Raw genomic sequence first — 14,822 nt, 5'->3', positions numbered from 1 at the left:
AGTCATCACTTATTGACCAAGACACTTCAAAATATCGCTCCAGACATTCTTTGGATTCTGGGAAGCATCAACTGCAGCCCAAACACCTGTTTTCTGATAGTACTTAACGATTGGCTCGGTCTGCTTGTGATATGTAGCCAATCTCTTCTTCAAAGCATCGGCATTATCATCTGATCTTTGAACCAATGGCTCACCTGTAACATCATCCTTACCTGGAACCTTTGGTGGATTGAACAACTTGTGATATGATCTACCTGAAGCCGGGTGAACAAGTCTACCGGTAATTCTAGCAACTAAAAGCTCGTCATCAACTTTCAATTCAAGAGCCTTCTGCAATGGAATCTTTTTCTCGGCCAACATAGCATCTAACTTCTCTGCTTGTGGAATAGTTCTTGGGAATCCATCCAAAATGAACCCCTTCTTACAGGCTGGGTTGTTCTCCAACTCACCTTTGATCATACCAACCATGATGTCGTCGGAAATCAATCCACCAGCATCCATAATCTTCTTGGCCTGGAGACCCAGTTCTGTCTTCTTGGAGATCTGCGATCTCAACATATCACCAGTAGACAAGTGACAAGCACCAAACTTGTTGACGAGATTTGGTGCTTGGGTACCTTTACCAGCACCTGGAGGTCCAAGCAAAACCATTCTCAAAGTATCGTTTTCGGCGGCCATGATGATATCGATTTGACGATTTTTATTCAGTGCAAATTATGCTTTACCAGCAAATATATGAGTGTAGTGATGAAATTAAGGAAAACAAGGCAAGCTAAAAAATAAGTGTTAATGAAGAAGTTCAATATGTGTAGACATGATATTCTTGTAAAAAAGATCAATGCGTAATTTTTTCCCCGAATTCGCATTCGCCCAATAATAAATTCGGCACTCATAATTTTTCATCTTCTTCCCTCCGTTGCCGCTGCAGTTTACTATAGTAATTTTTTTTTTTTTTTTTTTTTTTTTTCTCGCTTTCGCATTTCCTCAGAACCGAGGAAGGGCTTTTCCCACAACTTATTCAGAAGGAATCATTTCAAACGTAAGTATTTAGTGTGAGACTACTATCCCCGCTTTTTCGAGAGCCGAAATACCCAAAATTCGGATAGCCGGAACTATGTAAAGAGTGTTTGGTATTAGTTAGTTTCTCTCTGTTCTTTTTTTAAGATTGATTTTTCAAGAAACATTTCTGTACATTCTGAGCTTGAACTAATACAATAGTAATTCTACAAAGTTAAAGGATCACTCTTCTCCAGTAAATATTAATCAACTTTGAAATTTGTACATAAAGTTTATGGATAGACGGAAAAGTATCCATCTTTTTTATTTTTTTTCTTCTTTTTGTCTGCCCACACCACAGCAAAGTTTGGTTAATAATCGTTTTCTATGACAATCTTAATGGCTTTACTTTCCGCAGCATTCGAAAAAACTTTGTACGCTTCCTCAATCTCTGAAAGTTTGAAGTGGTGAGTAATAAGTTTAGATGGATCCAACTTTCCATCAGCCACCCTATCCATTAGCTCTTTTGTAGACGTGCAATTGACTAGACCAGTGGTAATGTCGATATTCATAATCCATAATTTGTCAATGAGAATCTTCGCTGGTCTTCCGTGAACTCCCACATTAGCAATAGTTCCGTTAACACCCACGATGTTTTGACAGAGTTCAAACGTGACTGGACTTCCCACGCACTCAATTACAGTATCGACTCCAGGAAGTCTTCCATCAATAGAAGGAAGTCCTTGAATGAATTTCACAACGTCCTCCTTTCCTGAATTGACCGTGTAATCTGCTCCAAGTGACCTGGCCTTTTCCAATCTAGAATCATCCAAGTCAATTGCCACAATGTATGCAGGTTTCATGGCCTTTGCACTAAGCAAAGCTGCTAAACCAATTGGGCCGACACCAATGATTGCGACCGTGGAACCTTCCTTAACTTTTCCGTTCAAAACACCCAATTCATACGAAGTTGGCAAGATATCACTCAACATCAAGCATGAGCTTAAAGGAAGACCTTTTAGACACTTGTAAAGTGAGAAATCAGCGTAAGGTATTCGAACGTATTCAGCTTGAGCTCCATCAATTATGCTTCCAAGATAGCAACCGCAGATACCAATTGAGTTGAGACAGTGTGCTGGGCATCCTTCTTTACAATAGTGACACTTTCCACAGCATGTAGTACAGGACATAATGCAAACGTCATTTTTTTTGAAATTCTTAACTGAGGAGCCAACTTCCTCAACCTTAATTATTGCCTCGTGACCGAGAACAACACCTCTTCCTGTTTCTTCTGCATGTTTGTTGATAAATTCTAATTCACCTTTTATCATGTGAAGATCCGAACCGCAAATTGTGGTCATGACCACTTTCCCAATCACATCGGTTGGTGAGGTAATTTCTGGCTTTGGTATATCTTGAAGTTTGATAACTCCTGGTTTAAGATAAGATAATCCCTTCATTTTTACAGTAGTTTCAACTGTTTAATCACACTTTATACATATATATACCTCGATGTCTTCTACATCGCAAGAGTTAAAACAGGAAAAAGGTGACAACCGTTGGCTTTTATACCTGAACGTGGTTGGTCGTAAAGTTTATGAATGTCATAGCAAGTAAAAGTCACCAAATTTTGCTATGCTCAATTAAGAAATCAGGTGCTTTCCTGGTTTCCAAATGGAGGAACAATCGGCTTCAAGCATGTGCGAAACCGGATTTATTTCCTTTTTTTTTTTTTGTAACTTCAGCACTATTCTCCGGAGTTCGGACCCTTGATGTTTCCGCGCAATGTATAATGTATAAAATAAAAGAATGAGCACTAAACATAAAGCATTTTTGTTATTAGTCTAATTTCTTCCTGCGGTTCGGGATGTTTTCAATAATATTACCTTAATAATCGATAATAGATCGGCTTTCGCTTTCTCTTTTCTATTCAATGTCAACGTTTCTAAAGAGTTGTAAGACAATCGAAAAAAAAAACGTTTGCCATGCGTTATCTAAGTTCATGTCACTTCATGTTCCTGCCCGATAATTAAATGGGTCATTATTTATTTAAATTGCCTATTCTAGTTTCTTGTGTATTCATGATTTTTCATTCTAATTATCTAAGCTATTTATTTCGTACTATCACGTCTTAATACTTTTATTCATAGGCGCAGTATAAAAGTCCCCTCCCAATAAAAAAAAATTAGCGCTATCTCTAAACAAGGTACACGCAATTCCGTATTCACCATAATCCGGTCGTCGGCCATCCAGTGGAATTTAATTTCAGAAACGTTAGATCTACAAAAGCATTAGACAGCAAATTTGCTTTCAAACTTTTATTTTTTTATATTCATCTTCACCACAACCAACGAATCGCTTCCCAAAATCGGAAACAGTGCACAAAAAAGGAAAGGCTCCTTTCCAAGTTAAATAAATCAAAAGGAGCGCTAAATTTCGGGCTCTGTTCTCATACATCTTCCTAACACATTTATATTTGGTCATCCCAGGACTTGAGCTTCATGGTACCATTCTTCTCAAGATTTATGTGCATCTTCAAAGCATTACTCAAGATGTGGGGTTCGTGCAATGACTTTCTCTTCGTGCAGTAGAAAATAGCTCTGTCCAGGTAATCGTCAAGTTGTGCACGATAATCTGGGTGGGCACATTGCTTTATAATCTCGCGTGCTCTCTCCTTTGGTGCCAGTCCTCTCAAATCAGCTAGACCTTGCTCAGTCACATAAACATCGACATCATGCTCAGTTTGATCAACGTGTGAGCAGAATGGAACAACACAAGAAATACCCGTTGGATCAGTCTTGGATGGTCTTGCCGATGGAGTGTGCATGATCGAATACTTGGCGTTTCTCAAGAAATCACCAGATCCTCCCAAACCATTCAACATTTTAGATCCACCAACATTTGTGGAGTTTGCGTGACCATAAATATCGAATTCAACTGGTGTGTTCATGGCAATAACACCCAATCTTCTAATCACCTCTGGAGAATTCGAAACGACCTGGGAACGCAAGCAAACCTTTTTGCTGAACAAGTCCCAGTTTCCGAAGAACTTCTTGAAACCCTCTGGAGATAATCTAACGGATGTTGCTGTGGCAAAGTCGATCTTTCCCTTCTCGAAGTATTGCAAGAAAGAATCCTGCATAACCTCAGTCCAGACGTTCATGTGCTTGAAGCTGGAGCTGGCAAGACCATCAATAATGGCATTACCAACATTACCAATACCAGATTGAAGGGGATGCAAATTCTCTGGCATTCTGCCAGCCTTCACTTCCTGTTCAAAGAACTCAATCAAGTGCTCGGCGATCTTCTTAGACTTAGCATCTGGCTTGGCAGGTGCTGGAACCTTATCCGGAATCGTAGATTCAACGATTGCGACCACCTTCTCTGGATCGATTGGGATGGATGTCAAACCACTACGTTGATCAACCCTTGTGTATGGAATAGGTGGTCTGTTTGGAGGATTTATTGGCATATCAATGTCGTGAATACCTTCGAAAGATGGAATAGAGGTGTTCACTTCAATAATAATCTTGTCAGCAACAGAAAGCATTTCCGGAGAACCACCGACTGCTGGACCTGGAACGATTGCACCATCCTCTGTAATGGCAGTAGCTTCGATCAGCATGTAATCCAAAAGATCGTTATCCTTCTTGTTTCTTGTGTAAAATCCGTAGGTTAAATCCTGAGGGAACATGGAAAGGTGCTTATCTAAGAACAGAGTTCGGCCTTCATTGATTGCTTTTCTAATTGGCTTACCAACCTGATGTGGTGCACGTCTTGCCAACATGTTCAAGTCAGCCCATCTGGACTCTTCGGGGCCAGCGGAAGCACCAACGAATAAGTTAAAAGCGAGTTTCCCTTGCAAGTGGTTCTTTTCAACATAATTGGCAAGTGCGGTTGGAACAGCCTTAGGTGAGCCAACACCAGTGAAACCGGACCATCCCAAATATTGACCATTCTTGAAGAATGGAACACACTGCTCAGGCGTTCTAAGCTTCTTCAAATATGGAGCGAACCTCACTCTCTGTTTAAGAATTGCAGACATATTTGTGTCTTTTTTACTTTATCAAATGTATCTTATGTGGGAACTGATCTAAACACGAGAAATCCAAAGTGCAATTGAATTGTTCTACTGCTTTTCTCTTAGAAGTGGTTTACCACACGACCGATGAAGAAAAGTGTCAGTTATGAATATGAAAAAGATGTAGCGATAAAACTAAAAGAATACTTTAGCCCAAATCAACCAAGCAGGTAAAGATCTGAAAAGCCTAAATGATGAAAAGTAGGAAATAAAATAAAATATATATGAATATACGCATATTTATAATTTCATAACTTTACGAAAGTCGGACGTTCGCTTTGGAGGAAAAAAAAAAGAATAATAGTACAAGAAAGCAGGTTGAGTTCCATTTGTTATATCACAATAGAACATTTTCCAAAAAATAAATAAATAACAAGTGGATGAAAAGGTGCTATTATAGTGGGAATTTATGGTGAAGGTGAGCGGTGTATCGGAAGTACAAGGTAACAAATTGCAAAAGTAACCTCAATACTGCACTTTGTGATTAGGGCGGTCGGATATGTACCGGATTCGGCGCGTGGGAAAATAATGCTTGTTTTGGTGGTTTATGATGCTTTAACAATGGCTTTCAGATTTTCTTTGTCTCACCTCATCAGCATACCTCGAATGTCAGAAGTACCGATATTGCGGGGCTCCACAAAGAATTAGCTTGATTTTCTTTTTTTTTTATTTATTTCATTTTTTCCTCCCTTCCTAACCCATATTTAGATTGAGCAAGGTGGCCGCTTTCCTTGAGCTTTAAATCAATGTAGATTCAGGGAGATAGTTTGAAACTTAAAGAAAGGTCCGTTACAAATAAACTGTACCCAAAGTGAGACGATCTAGTAAGGTGCCTTGTTTGTTCTTTTAATAACCATTTTTATCTGATAGCATTTGGTACAATGTCGGACATTGTGTGAATACTCTGGTCAATGGTTTGGCATTATTCTAGCCCACCCCAATATTAAAAGCTGTCCAACCAAATATGGGGCTTTCAATGTCAGCGGACTTCACGAAAAGCCTTATGTTCAGATTTCCGACCTTTTTTATTTTGCGTTGGCTTAATACCCCCACCCCCTTATTATCACACAATGCAGTTATAATAGACGGATTATTATCCTAGTCAATTCATGATTTTACAAAGCCCGCCTTTTTTTTTTGTCTCTACTTACGAAAAAAAATTCCCCTCTGGACTTCGGTTTTCGTGTTGATCAACTCTTGCTCATTAGTGCAGTCGCGCTTTTCCCCACCAGAGGATATTGAGCATTGTCCTATCGATACTTACCTTACCGGCTGGGAGTGGTCCCAGAAAAATTCCGAAATGGTTTCTACTGGTATCGGGAGAATCGTCTCCGCAAAGATTTTATTAATGGCTGGGGCTTTAGAACTTTGACAAGGTTGATCCGGCTAGCCAAAGCATAACCTTTTCAGTGCTACGTCAAGTGGTTAATCGTGTTCTGACAGTCCATTACCGGAATCTCAAAAAAAGGTACAGCAATTCGGTTATTGTACGCAGAAAAATGTTGGTTAGAATGCTTTGGTATCAAGTAAATTAACGAAGGCAGGGTTGTAGCCATACCCTTCTATTTGTCCGCCCCGGAGTAAAGGACGACAATCCTCGTTCAAATGCGTACATAAGGTCTTTTTTTGCATTCAGCTTGGATGGCTTCCTTCGCATACGAACAAGTTTCACAATGATTACTCGGGATTTCATAATTTAAATTGAAGATTCCATTAACCTTTATTTACCCCACAAATTTTCTTGATAGAATCTTAGTTCAACCTGAATTTATATTATTGATTATTCAAACTAGCATAGACAATTATCCCAAAATTATTTCCTATTCATTATAAAGTCGCAATAATGAAGTGCAGCATATGATCACAAAGATTCTAACTACTTTCCCTGAAGTCCTCCCATCTTTGTCCCTTAAAATACTAGTTTATTTATATATCTTTATTTGTGCCAAAATCCACCCGGATCTAAATTGGCAACCCCTTTTCCCACTTCAATTGAATGTTTGTGCTTATTCAATTGTATTTTGAAAATTCTTGATCATAACGATGATCTTTTAAACAATCATAAGCGTAGCCGATATCCATGGTACAATGATTGTTGTTAATTCCGGGAGCATTGAAAATTTCTTCTAGACGTTTCTTTATGCCTTTTAGTTCTTCCTCATTTCTGTTTTCTGCCCCGCTACCAGTAACCGGCATGATATAAAGTGTGATGTGTTTCATGTTATATTTCATTCCACCGTCCGTTTTAAATGCCTTCTCGAGTTCACTTAAATTAGACAATCTCCAGCCCACAAGTGTTAGCCTTTCTAAGGATGTAAGTATTGAGCGGCATTCAATTTCCCCTGACGCATCTGAATGCACATGAAATTTCCGCCGGAATCCAAGTTGTCCAATCCATGGATAATAGTAATCATATCTTTCCGGATTTGTCAGCTCCTTCCTGTTTAATATGACAATCGACAATTGCTTTAATCTGCTATAGAATTGTGTTTGAAAAAGAAATTGTTCATCGTTATCATTATTAACGAAATTGCGAAACCTTTCACTCACTACAAAAGGTGCTGATTCTTCACTGTAAAAGATCGAAATACTGGATGGTGCAGTAAATTTCTCTTTCTCTCTTCCGCAAATTAGCACAGGATTTGGAGATGGATAGTTGGGACTAAAAATATCACTTAAATTTGATGGATGTTCCCATCGACAGTTCACAAGCTTGAGATGCTTTAAATTAAGCACCTTTCCATCTAAACAGCGCACTGCATAGTCAGATAAGTCTGGTTTAAATTTGGGGTAAAAATATTGGTCTTTATTAATAAAAAAGCCGTTCAATTTTAATTCACTCAGATTATGAAATTTCTGAAGCTGTGAAAGCTCAAAAAGAGATTCGTCAGCAGCCTCATTCGCATGACTAATCAAAGTTAAACTGGTTATTTTATCTGATAAATCGACATCAAATTTGTCTTGGTACTTAAGACAACGGGCGGAAGTCATAACTTCAATGATCATTTTCCATAAATTTGTGCATTCTAACAACAAGTTACGCATAGAAATATTCCACTCCCCAAATGTTGTCTTTTTGATGTCCGACAAATCACTATAGATTCTAACGTGACGAATCAAATCTTTGTGTTTAAATGTCTTGTCAAAACGTTCAAAATCTCCCCATGTAATCTTTATGCTCTGAAACACCAGCATAAAAAAGCGTGCCCTATGTGAACTGGAAGTCATTGAAATATTGATAATATCTTGTCGTGATAAATTTCCCTTCTTAAATATTATTTCAACGAGCTCCAGTGGAAGCCTTGTTATTATATCGCATTGTTTTCCATGCTGATTGCCCTCACTCAATCCGTGAGGCTTCTTTCGGACGAAACTTCGGTTTTGCTCCCCTTGAGCATCAACAAATGAACGCTTCATTTTTAAAAAAAGAAACTTTGCTTTTCAAACTGGTTCTAATACAATAACTGGTAGTAACAGAGAAAAGAAGTAATAAAAAAAGATAAGGAACGTTCTTATTCTAAATTTTATTTTTGCAAAAAACATGTTGAAGCGTGACTGATCGAAAGTAAAAAAAAAAATTCTTTGTTAATTCGGTTTCCCAGTAAACAATAGCTTTATTATTGATATCTTAAGATTAGAAAGCTGGCACCAAAAAAATTAATAAAATACGCTGTATTTCGTTATCTACCGTAAAGGTTCGACTTTGTAGTCAACACTAATCTTGCTGTGATTTATATTAATCACCATATCATATGTTAAAAAAATTTTTAACAGCAGCGACTGTTCTTCTGTCTTTTTCGAGACACATCTTGAACCCATGAATTATATACATATATATATATATAGAACAACAACTGCAAAAGATAAGGCCAGAAGCATTAATCATGCCCAAATATATAATAAATTATAAAGTGGCATGAAATCTTTAAACCCCATGAAATCAATACTAATCATGTTTCTTGTTTCCCCAGCATTCATACAAGTCCTCCAAGTCGATGTGGGCGGAAATGTGACCCATCCGATGTAACTGCAAAAAGAATTTCGATATCAATTTTCTGTCATCGGTGGTAATACAATTAACCGCAGCCACGTATACTGGACGCTCAAGTATAAACATTAAATTGTTGGATAATGGTTCCTTGGCATTCATAAATACGAGAAGACTAAGAATTTTATGCACGGCCTCTTGGACCATGTAGTGATCCGAAGGCAATTCACCAATGACCGAAAGAAGAATTATAATTGCAGACCAGACGAATGACTGTTGACTTATGTCATACCATGAAACGGTAATCGTAGTTCCATTTTTCAACTCAATTTCCTCCACTGCCCCCTCGGGTAGTGATAGTGTTTTTAGAGAAATTTTGTTAAAGGATTCAGAAATTCCATCATTGCCAATGATAGAATATTCGTGTTCCTTCATCAATTCATTCAATATTCTATTTGTCTCAAGAAGAGTAATTTGTGGTTTGCATTCAGAGTTAGTATATTTCCACCTATTGACTCTTCTTCCGTATTCGTGTATTTGCTGGATTATTGAACAAAGTTTATTTGTGTGACCATATATGTAATTAAAACCATCCTTTCGGATAAGTTTCATGCTCTGCAGATATTTTTTTGATAACACACTCTCTGGTATTGAAAGTCGAAAATCTGTTGATGATATATCCTTATCTAAATATGGAAATGGAATACTAATAGACAGGCATATTGAAATATACCATGTTCGGCAAAATTCCAAAACGTAGGTACATATCGTACTGTTCCGGTTTGGTTGCATCAACAATTTCTTAACTGCTAATAGATGTGGCTTCCAATGTGTGATCTCCTTTCTTGGTGTAAACGATGCCATCAGTAAAATATCCAAAACCAAGCTCTCCGTGGGAATACCTTTTGAATCAGACGTAGAAGAAAGTATTGTTTGCGAGTTCCCTAGATATTTGTAATAAGCATCCCCGTCTTTGACATTATGCGATTGTGTCCATTTTTGAAATGCACCACAGGCAAGAACGGCTGATAAGAGGTACTTATTATTCATGGCATAGTTTAGAATAATATTCTTAGCAGGATTTAAATGTGACTGTGAACACAACGGAAAAGTCATACGGGTGAAGTTTTTATAAAACTCGTTCAAATATTTTATGTCTCGAGGTAGAATGCCAAACGAATCAAATGATGGGCAAGTTTTGACCACAGAAGGAAGAGCAATCGTTTCTGATTTCAGATCATCTGTATTCTGAGTTTCATCAAATACCAATTTTTGATCAGGAAATCGACTAAATTCTATGCTCAAATTACTGTCTTCAGATACGTCATGTGTATTTAGAGTGTTTTCATCCAACTTTTTAGAAATTATCACGTTAATGATGTTGATTAATGATGATATTGAGTCATAATGCTCAGATATCTCGGAAGTATTGCGATGCTCGATACATGGTGATGATGTACAAGAATGTGTCTGTCTTTGCAATATGTTTCTTCCGGAAGCGTTCTCCTTGAAATCTGGTACTTTTCTTGCAACGACTTCAGACTTATCATGTTTCGTGGCAATGGTATTTCCATTCTCACTCCAAGACCGGCTCAGGTAGGGTGGTCTAGATGAAATAGCTGATAATGGTCTAATCGTATTCATTTGTGATATTGGTGAAACCAATAAATTTTGTTCTAGTACTGCATGCGCATTATTCCCAGGAGTTGGTAAAATAAGAGGGGATAAAGCTGTTGTTGAAATATTTGATCTCGCATTCAGGTGGGCATTAGGTATCGGTACCGTTACTGGAATCCTGATTTGTTGGGTAACTGGGATAGGAGCAGACGTCGGAACTTGAACCATGTTTGAACTGTTATACGGTGAAGGATTCAATGGGTTTAATGGTGCACCTTGATGATATATATTGCCATTTAGAATTGCACCAGGATATAAATTTCCATCATAAAGCAGAAGTGGTGCTGTTTTAATCCCCGAATGATAGTGATTTTCATTATTTATATTTGTCGACACACCGTTGGAAACGGACATTGGTTGAGTCACAAACGTGCATGTATAACCACCACTAGGGTTTGAATTGCTATGATATTTTGAACTTGGAATAACAAAAGGAATGGCACTCGCTGCGACTGTTGTGTTCTCTGAATGCTTATATTCAATTCCACCTTGATCAATGCTGTGCCCTTTATCAAGTGGTGACATCGTATAGACGCATTTCTTCCCTAAATGAACACAATTCCAGCATTCAGGCTTCTCTTCGTCACACTGTATTCACAAGTTATTAGTAACTTATTGTAACACTAAAAGTAAAAGATTGTCATTAATACATACCTTGATCTTTCTTCTTTTACATTCCTTGCAACCTTTTTTCGAGTACTTTCTTCGCCGACTCCGAATTGGCCGAATAGATTTGACCCTCGACGATTTGGATGTTCTGTGTAAATCATGATGAGCTTCTTGCATATAGTATGTATGAACCACAAAATATAATTATAGAAGATGATCTGGGCAATATTATGCAGTAAATAATCATCTACAAGCTAAAGTTAAAAGAGGATAGAGAATTATATTACGTTGAAGGAAGGGAAATATATAAATAATAGAGAAATTAGTGTGAGAAAAACCGGTATATGGCAGAAGCAATGCCGTGTGAGCCGTTTACAAATGTAAATGTAATAACAATGGAAGGGATCTACTGAAATATTAAGGCAAAGGGCCATGGTTGAAGTGAAAGGCTGATTATTGTAAGTTTATTCTTTTTTTTGGTACGATTTTTCCTTTTTCGGTCCGAAAACTCGCCTTTAATGAATTGTTTTCGTCTAATAGATGTTGTGCTATCTCCGCATAAGTGCAACAATTTTGCATGTTATTCTCAATATCTAAGCACACATGATTAATTTTTACAATTTTCCACTCCTATATATTGGGGGTAAGGTTAATATGTCCCTGAATGTTTGGTGAAATAGAACGGTTTACTTTTCCTTCCGGTGGTTACTCCCGGAGTTAGGACTAAAAAGCGATCCTTCGGGTGTAAGGTAATAAGCACCTGTAAAAAGTTTTTCCTTGATCATATGCAGAGAGTATCAATTAATCCGTTTCTGTTTTTCTTCTAGTAAAGAAAAAAAAAGTCTAGAGTATGTATTTCCACGTACGAAGAAATTTTAATGTTTTTGAGATGGGCGGACAAAACAATTAAATTAAAATTAACCCTACTGGCGTCATACATAGAACTGGTGACTACAATATTAGTGCTTTACATTTTACATAGCATAACCACGATGACGCAAGCATAATCCAAATTTAAATATTGTTAAAGCTTTGATCTTTGGAATGCTTCATCGTTTTCCAGGAGTGAAACAACTTTCTCAGCAGCACCCCATGACATTTCCATCCCAGATCCTGCAAACCCATAACAGTCAATTATGGTTGTGCCCGCAACGACAGATTTTTTAACCTTGGCACCGCCCCTTCTAGCAGGTCTAAATCCGACGTTAACTCTGCGTATTTCGAACTCGTTTTTGCTTCCTAATAATAATTCAGGAAATCTCTTTTTTGCATTTTCAATAAGATTTTTGGTCTCAACAGGATCTGGATTGGGGTTTTTTCCATTGACCACCTTTGTACCTCCTATAATTACTCCACCACTTAGAGGTCTTGGAATCACAAATGACCATTCACCGTTCGCCATTTGATAAGTGACCGTGCATCTTTCATATTTGTTGTTCAATGGAGGTCTCACTAGCAATGTCTGGCCCCTGATTTGATAGCAAGAAGGATCATATGAGCCATCATATTGTAATCCCATCCCAGTAGCATTAATAATTAAGGCATGTGGATACGTTTCGGCGATTATGCTTAACGAAGGTACGTTTTTGAAAATGAATTTATAGCCATATTTCATATCAAGCTCATTCTGTAAGAACTCAAGATACACAGGTGAATTCATACACCAAGTCTTGTAAGTAGCACCAAAAACAACATTTCTGGGAAGTTTTTTTTTTGGAATGAGCTTGAAGTCATCAACACCCTCATGATATCCTTTTCCGAGCTTCATATATAGTGGATCTGGATATTCAAGATAATCGATTCCCTTCATAAACTTAACGGAGCTTTCTGGATGTTCAACTGCCAATCTTTTAAAGTAATTGTATGTCGATCTCGTGTACCTGCTGTCTCTGTACTGGTCAGAATTTCTAGATGGAAAGGGTCTAAAATGTGCACCACTCTTTGAAGATGTGTATTCAGCTTTCCGCAAGCCAGTAGTTGGGAAATCCTTTGAAATAATGATCACATTTTTGTAACCCTTCAAGGCTAATTGATAGCCACATGTCAATCCGATTACACCAGCCCCTACAATCACTATTTCTCTGTTTTCCTTACTAGTTTGCATTTTTGTTTTGCTGTTATCGGTAAAAAGTGTGCACTATTAATCTGGGTTATTTGACCGTGAGCCGCAAAGGCTATTAAAAACTATATTTTTGACTTGTCCGTTGCAATGATGCAGTTTTCCACGGCTGTGGATCTTTAATTATTCCGTACTTTAAATTTGCTTACACACTCCACGAAATTTGTTACCCCAGTTTTTCTTTTTTTTCTTTGAGAAGTCATTTTTGTTGTAATCCGAGATTTATTGAAAGCTTCCTTTATATACTAATTACGTAAATAAGCAGCTAATACTAATTCTCTGTAGTAGAAATAATATCAGTAGGTTGGTCCCTTAATAACTTGCTTAACTTCGTTAACTTTCGTTATTCCACATGACCGTTTACATCATGCATATTTCATCTGCACAGAAGTGGCAAAGCCCTTAATTATAAACAAAAAACTTTTCTCTGATGGTTTCCTGAGTTCCTTAATTTTTATTGTTTGATTACTTAATCAACCAATGAGAAATACCTTTTTCTCAACCATCTTTTCGTTTAACTAACCTTTCTCGCTTTCCTCTTCAATCCGTATTAAAGACCAATCACCATACAAATCAGAATCACATCCGTTCACCAAATTCACATTCCAGATTACGTAACTCAACCAAATATTAGCGCATACTAACAACAATTTTATCCTACTCATAATTTATTTGCAAAAAAAATCGTTGTTGGATTGCAATTCCATATTAACTGTTATACAGATACACTTAGAAGTTGCTGTCATTATTACACAGTTAAGGGATAGCAAAGCTCTTTCAAAAATCCGCTATAATTTATTGTAGAATATCATTCTTTATTTCTGTTGGAATTCAAAAAACGACAATACGTTTTGGTCCTTGTTCCCTCCTCTGATTTATTCAGGTTATGAATATTCTCAAATGAGGTTTTCTGGACATGAAACAACGTAGCGCATTCTTTCGGTGTAACTGTGGGTCATACATATACTGGATACGTAGATAGATTTTCACTAGTGAACGTCTACTTCCAAGGAAAGAAATTTTGTAAAATATCCTAGACTAAAGACCTGATATCAAATGACTTTTTTTTAAGCACTATTTCAGCTTCACCAACAATACATTTTTACTGGTATACGTAATTCAAGGATTAGAGTAGTGATTGACTTAATAATACCAGAATTGAACTTCCAGGTATTAGCGTTCGTTGCCTGTCTTCGCACCGTGTTCAAAAAAAATTATCGACCGCTAAAAAATCTTCGATGATTCTTATATGGAAGCTAGATATAAAATGATATTTTGAAAATCGTTTCTGTGAATGTCTACTGGTCCAATATTTGCAATGTGATTGTGGTATTTCTCTCATATGCCAAAAG

General features: G+C 37.3%; 6 protein-coding genes across 6 annotated transcripts; all 6 read right to left on the bottom strand.

Moving 5' to 3' along the window:
• Nucleotides 1-9: 9 nt before the first annotated feature.
• On the bottom strand, nt 10-678 carry ADK1 (Adenylate kinase; the record flags this gene model as incomplete). The annotated part of the gene is made up of 1 exon (XM_041280200.1): nt 10-678. The coding sequence occupies one exon, from the start codon at nt 676-678 to the stop codon at nt 10-12; it is 669 nt and encodes a 222-aa protein (XP_041135083.1).
• A 689-nt stretch (nt 679-1,367) lies between these two features.
• Nucleotides 1,368-2,456, bottom strand: BRETT_001655 (uncharacterized protein; the record flags this gene model as incomplete). The annotated part of the gene is made up of 1 exon (XM_041280199.1): nt 1,368-2,456. The coding sequence occupies one exon, from the start codon at nt 2,454-2,456 to the stop codon at nt 1,368-1,370; it is 1,089 nt and encodes a 362-aa protein (XP_041135082.1).
• Nucleotides 2,457-3,466: 1,010 nt separating this feature from the next.
• Nucleotides 3,467-5,041, bottom strand: ACH1 (acetyl-CoA hydrolase; the record flags this gene model as incomplete). The annotated part of the gene is made up of 1 exon (XM_041280198.1): nt 3,467-5,041. One exon carries the CDS (start codon nt 5,039-5,041, stop codon nt 3,467-3,469), a length of 1,575 nt encoding a protein of 524 aa, XP_041135081.1.
• A 2,046-nt stretch (nt 5,042-7,087) lies between these two features.
• Nucleotides 7,088-8,494, bottom strand: BRETT_001653 (uncharacterized protein; the record flags this gene model as incomplete). Its single annotated transcript, XM_041280197.1, has 1 exon — nt 7,088-8,494. The coding sequence occupies one exon, from the start codon at nt 8,492-8,494 to the stop codon at nt 7,088-7,090; it is 1,407 nt and encodes a 468-aa protein (XP_041135080.1).
• Nucleotides 8,495-9,023: 529 nt separating this feature from the next.
• On the bottom strand, nt 9,024-11,267 carry BRETT_001652 (uncharacterized protein; the record flags this gene model as incomplete). Its single annotated transcript, XM_041280196.1, has 1 exon — nt 9,024-11,267. The coding sequence occupies one exon, from the start codon at nt 11,265-11,267 to the stop codon at nt 9,024-9,026; it is 2,244 nt and encodes a 747-aa protein (XP_041135079.1).
• A 1,108-nt stretch (nt 11,268-12,375) lies between these two features.
• On the bottom strand, nt 12,376-13,455 carry BRETT_001651 (uncharacterized protein; the record flags this gene model as incomplete). Its single annotated transcript, XM_041280195.1, has 1 exon — nt 12,376-13,455. One exon carries the CDS (start codon nt 13,453-13,455, stop codon nt 12,376-12,378), a length of 1,080 nt encoding a protein of 359 aa, XP_041135078.1.
• Nucleotides 13,456-14,822: the final 1,367 nt, after the last annotated feature.

The sequence above is a fragment of the Brettanomyces bruxellensis genome, chromosome 4, assembly GCF_011074885.1.
Source record: "Brettanomyces bruxellensis chromosome 4, complete sequence".
In the NCBI taxonomy this organism is placed as follows: domain Eukaryota; kingdom Fungi; phylum Ascomycota; class Pichiomycetes; order Pichiales; family Pichiaceae; genus Brettanomyces; species Brettanomyces bruxellensis.
This window is presented reverse-complemented; position numbering and strand designations above follow the sequence as displayed.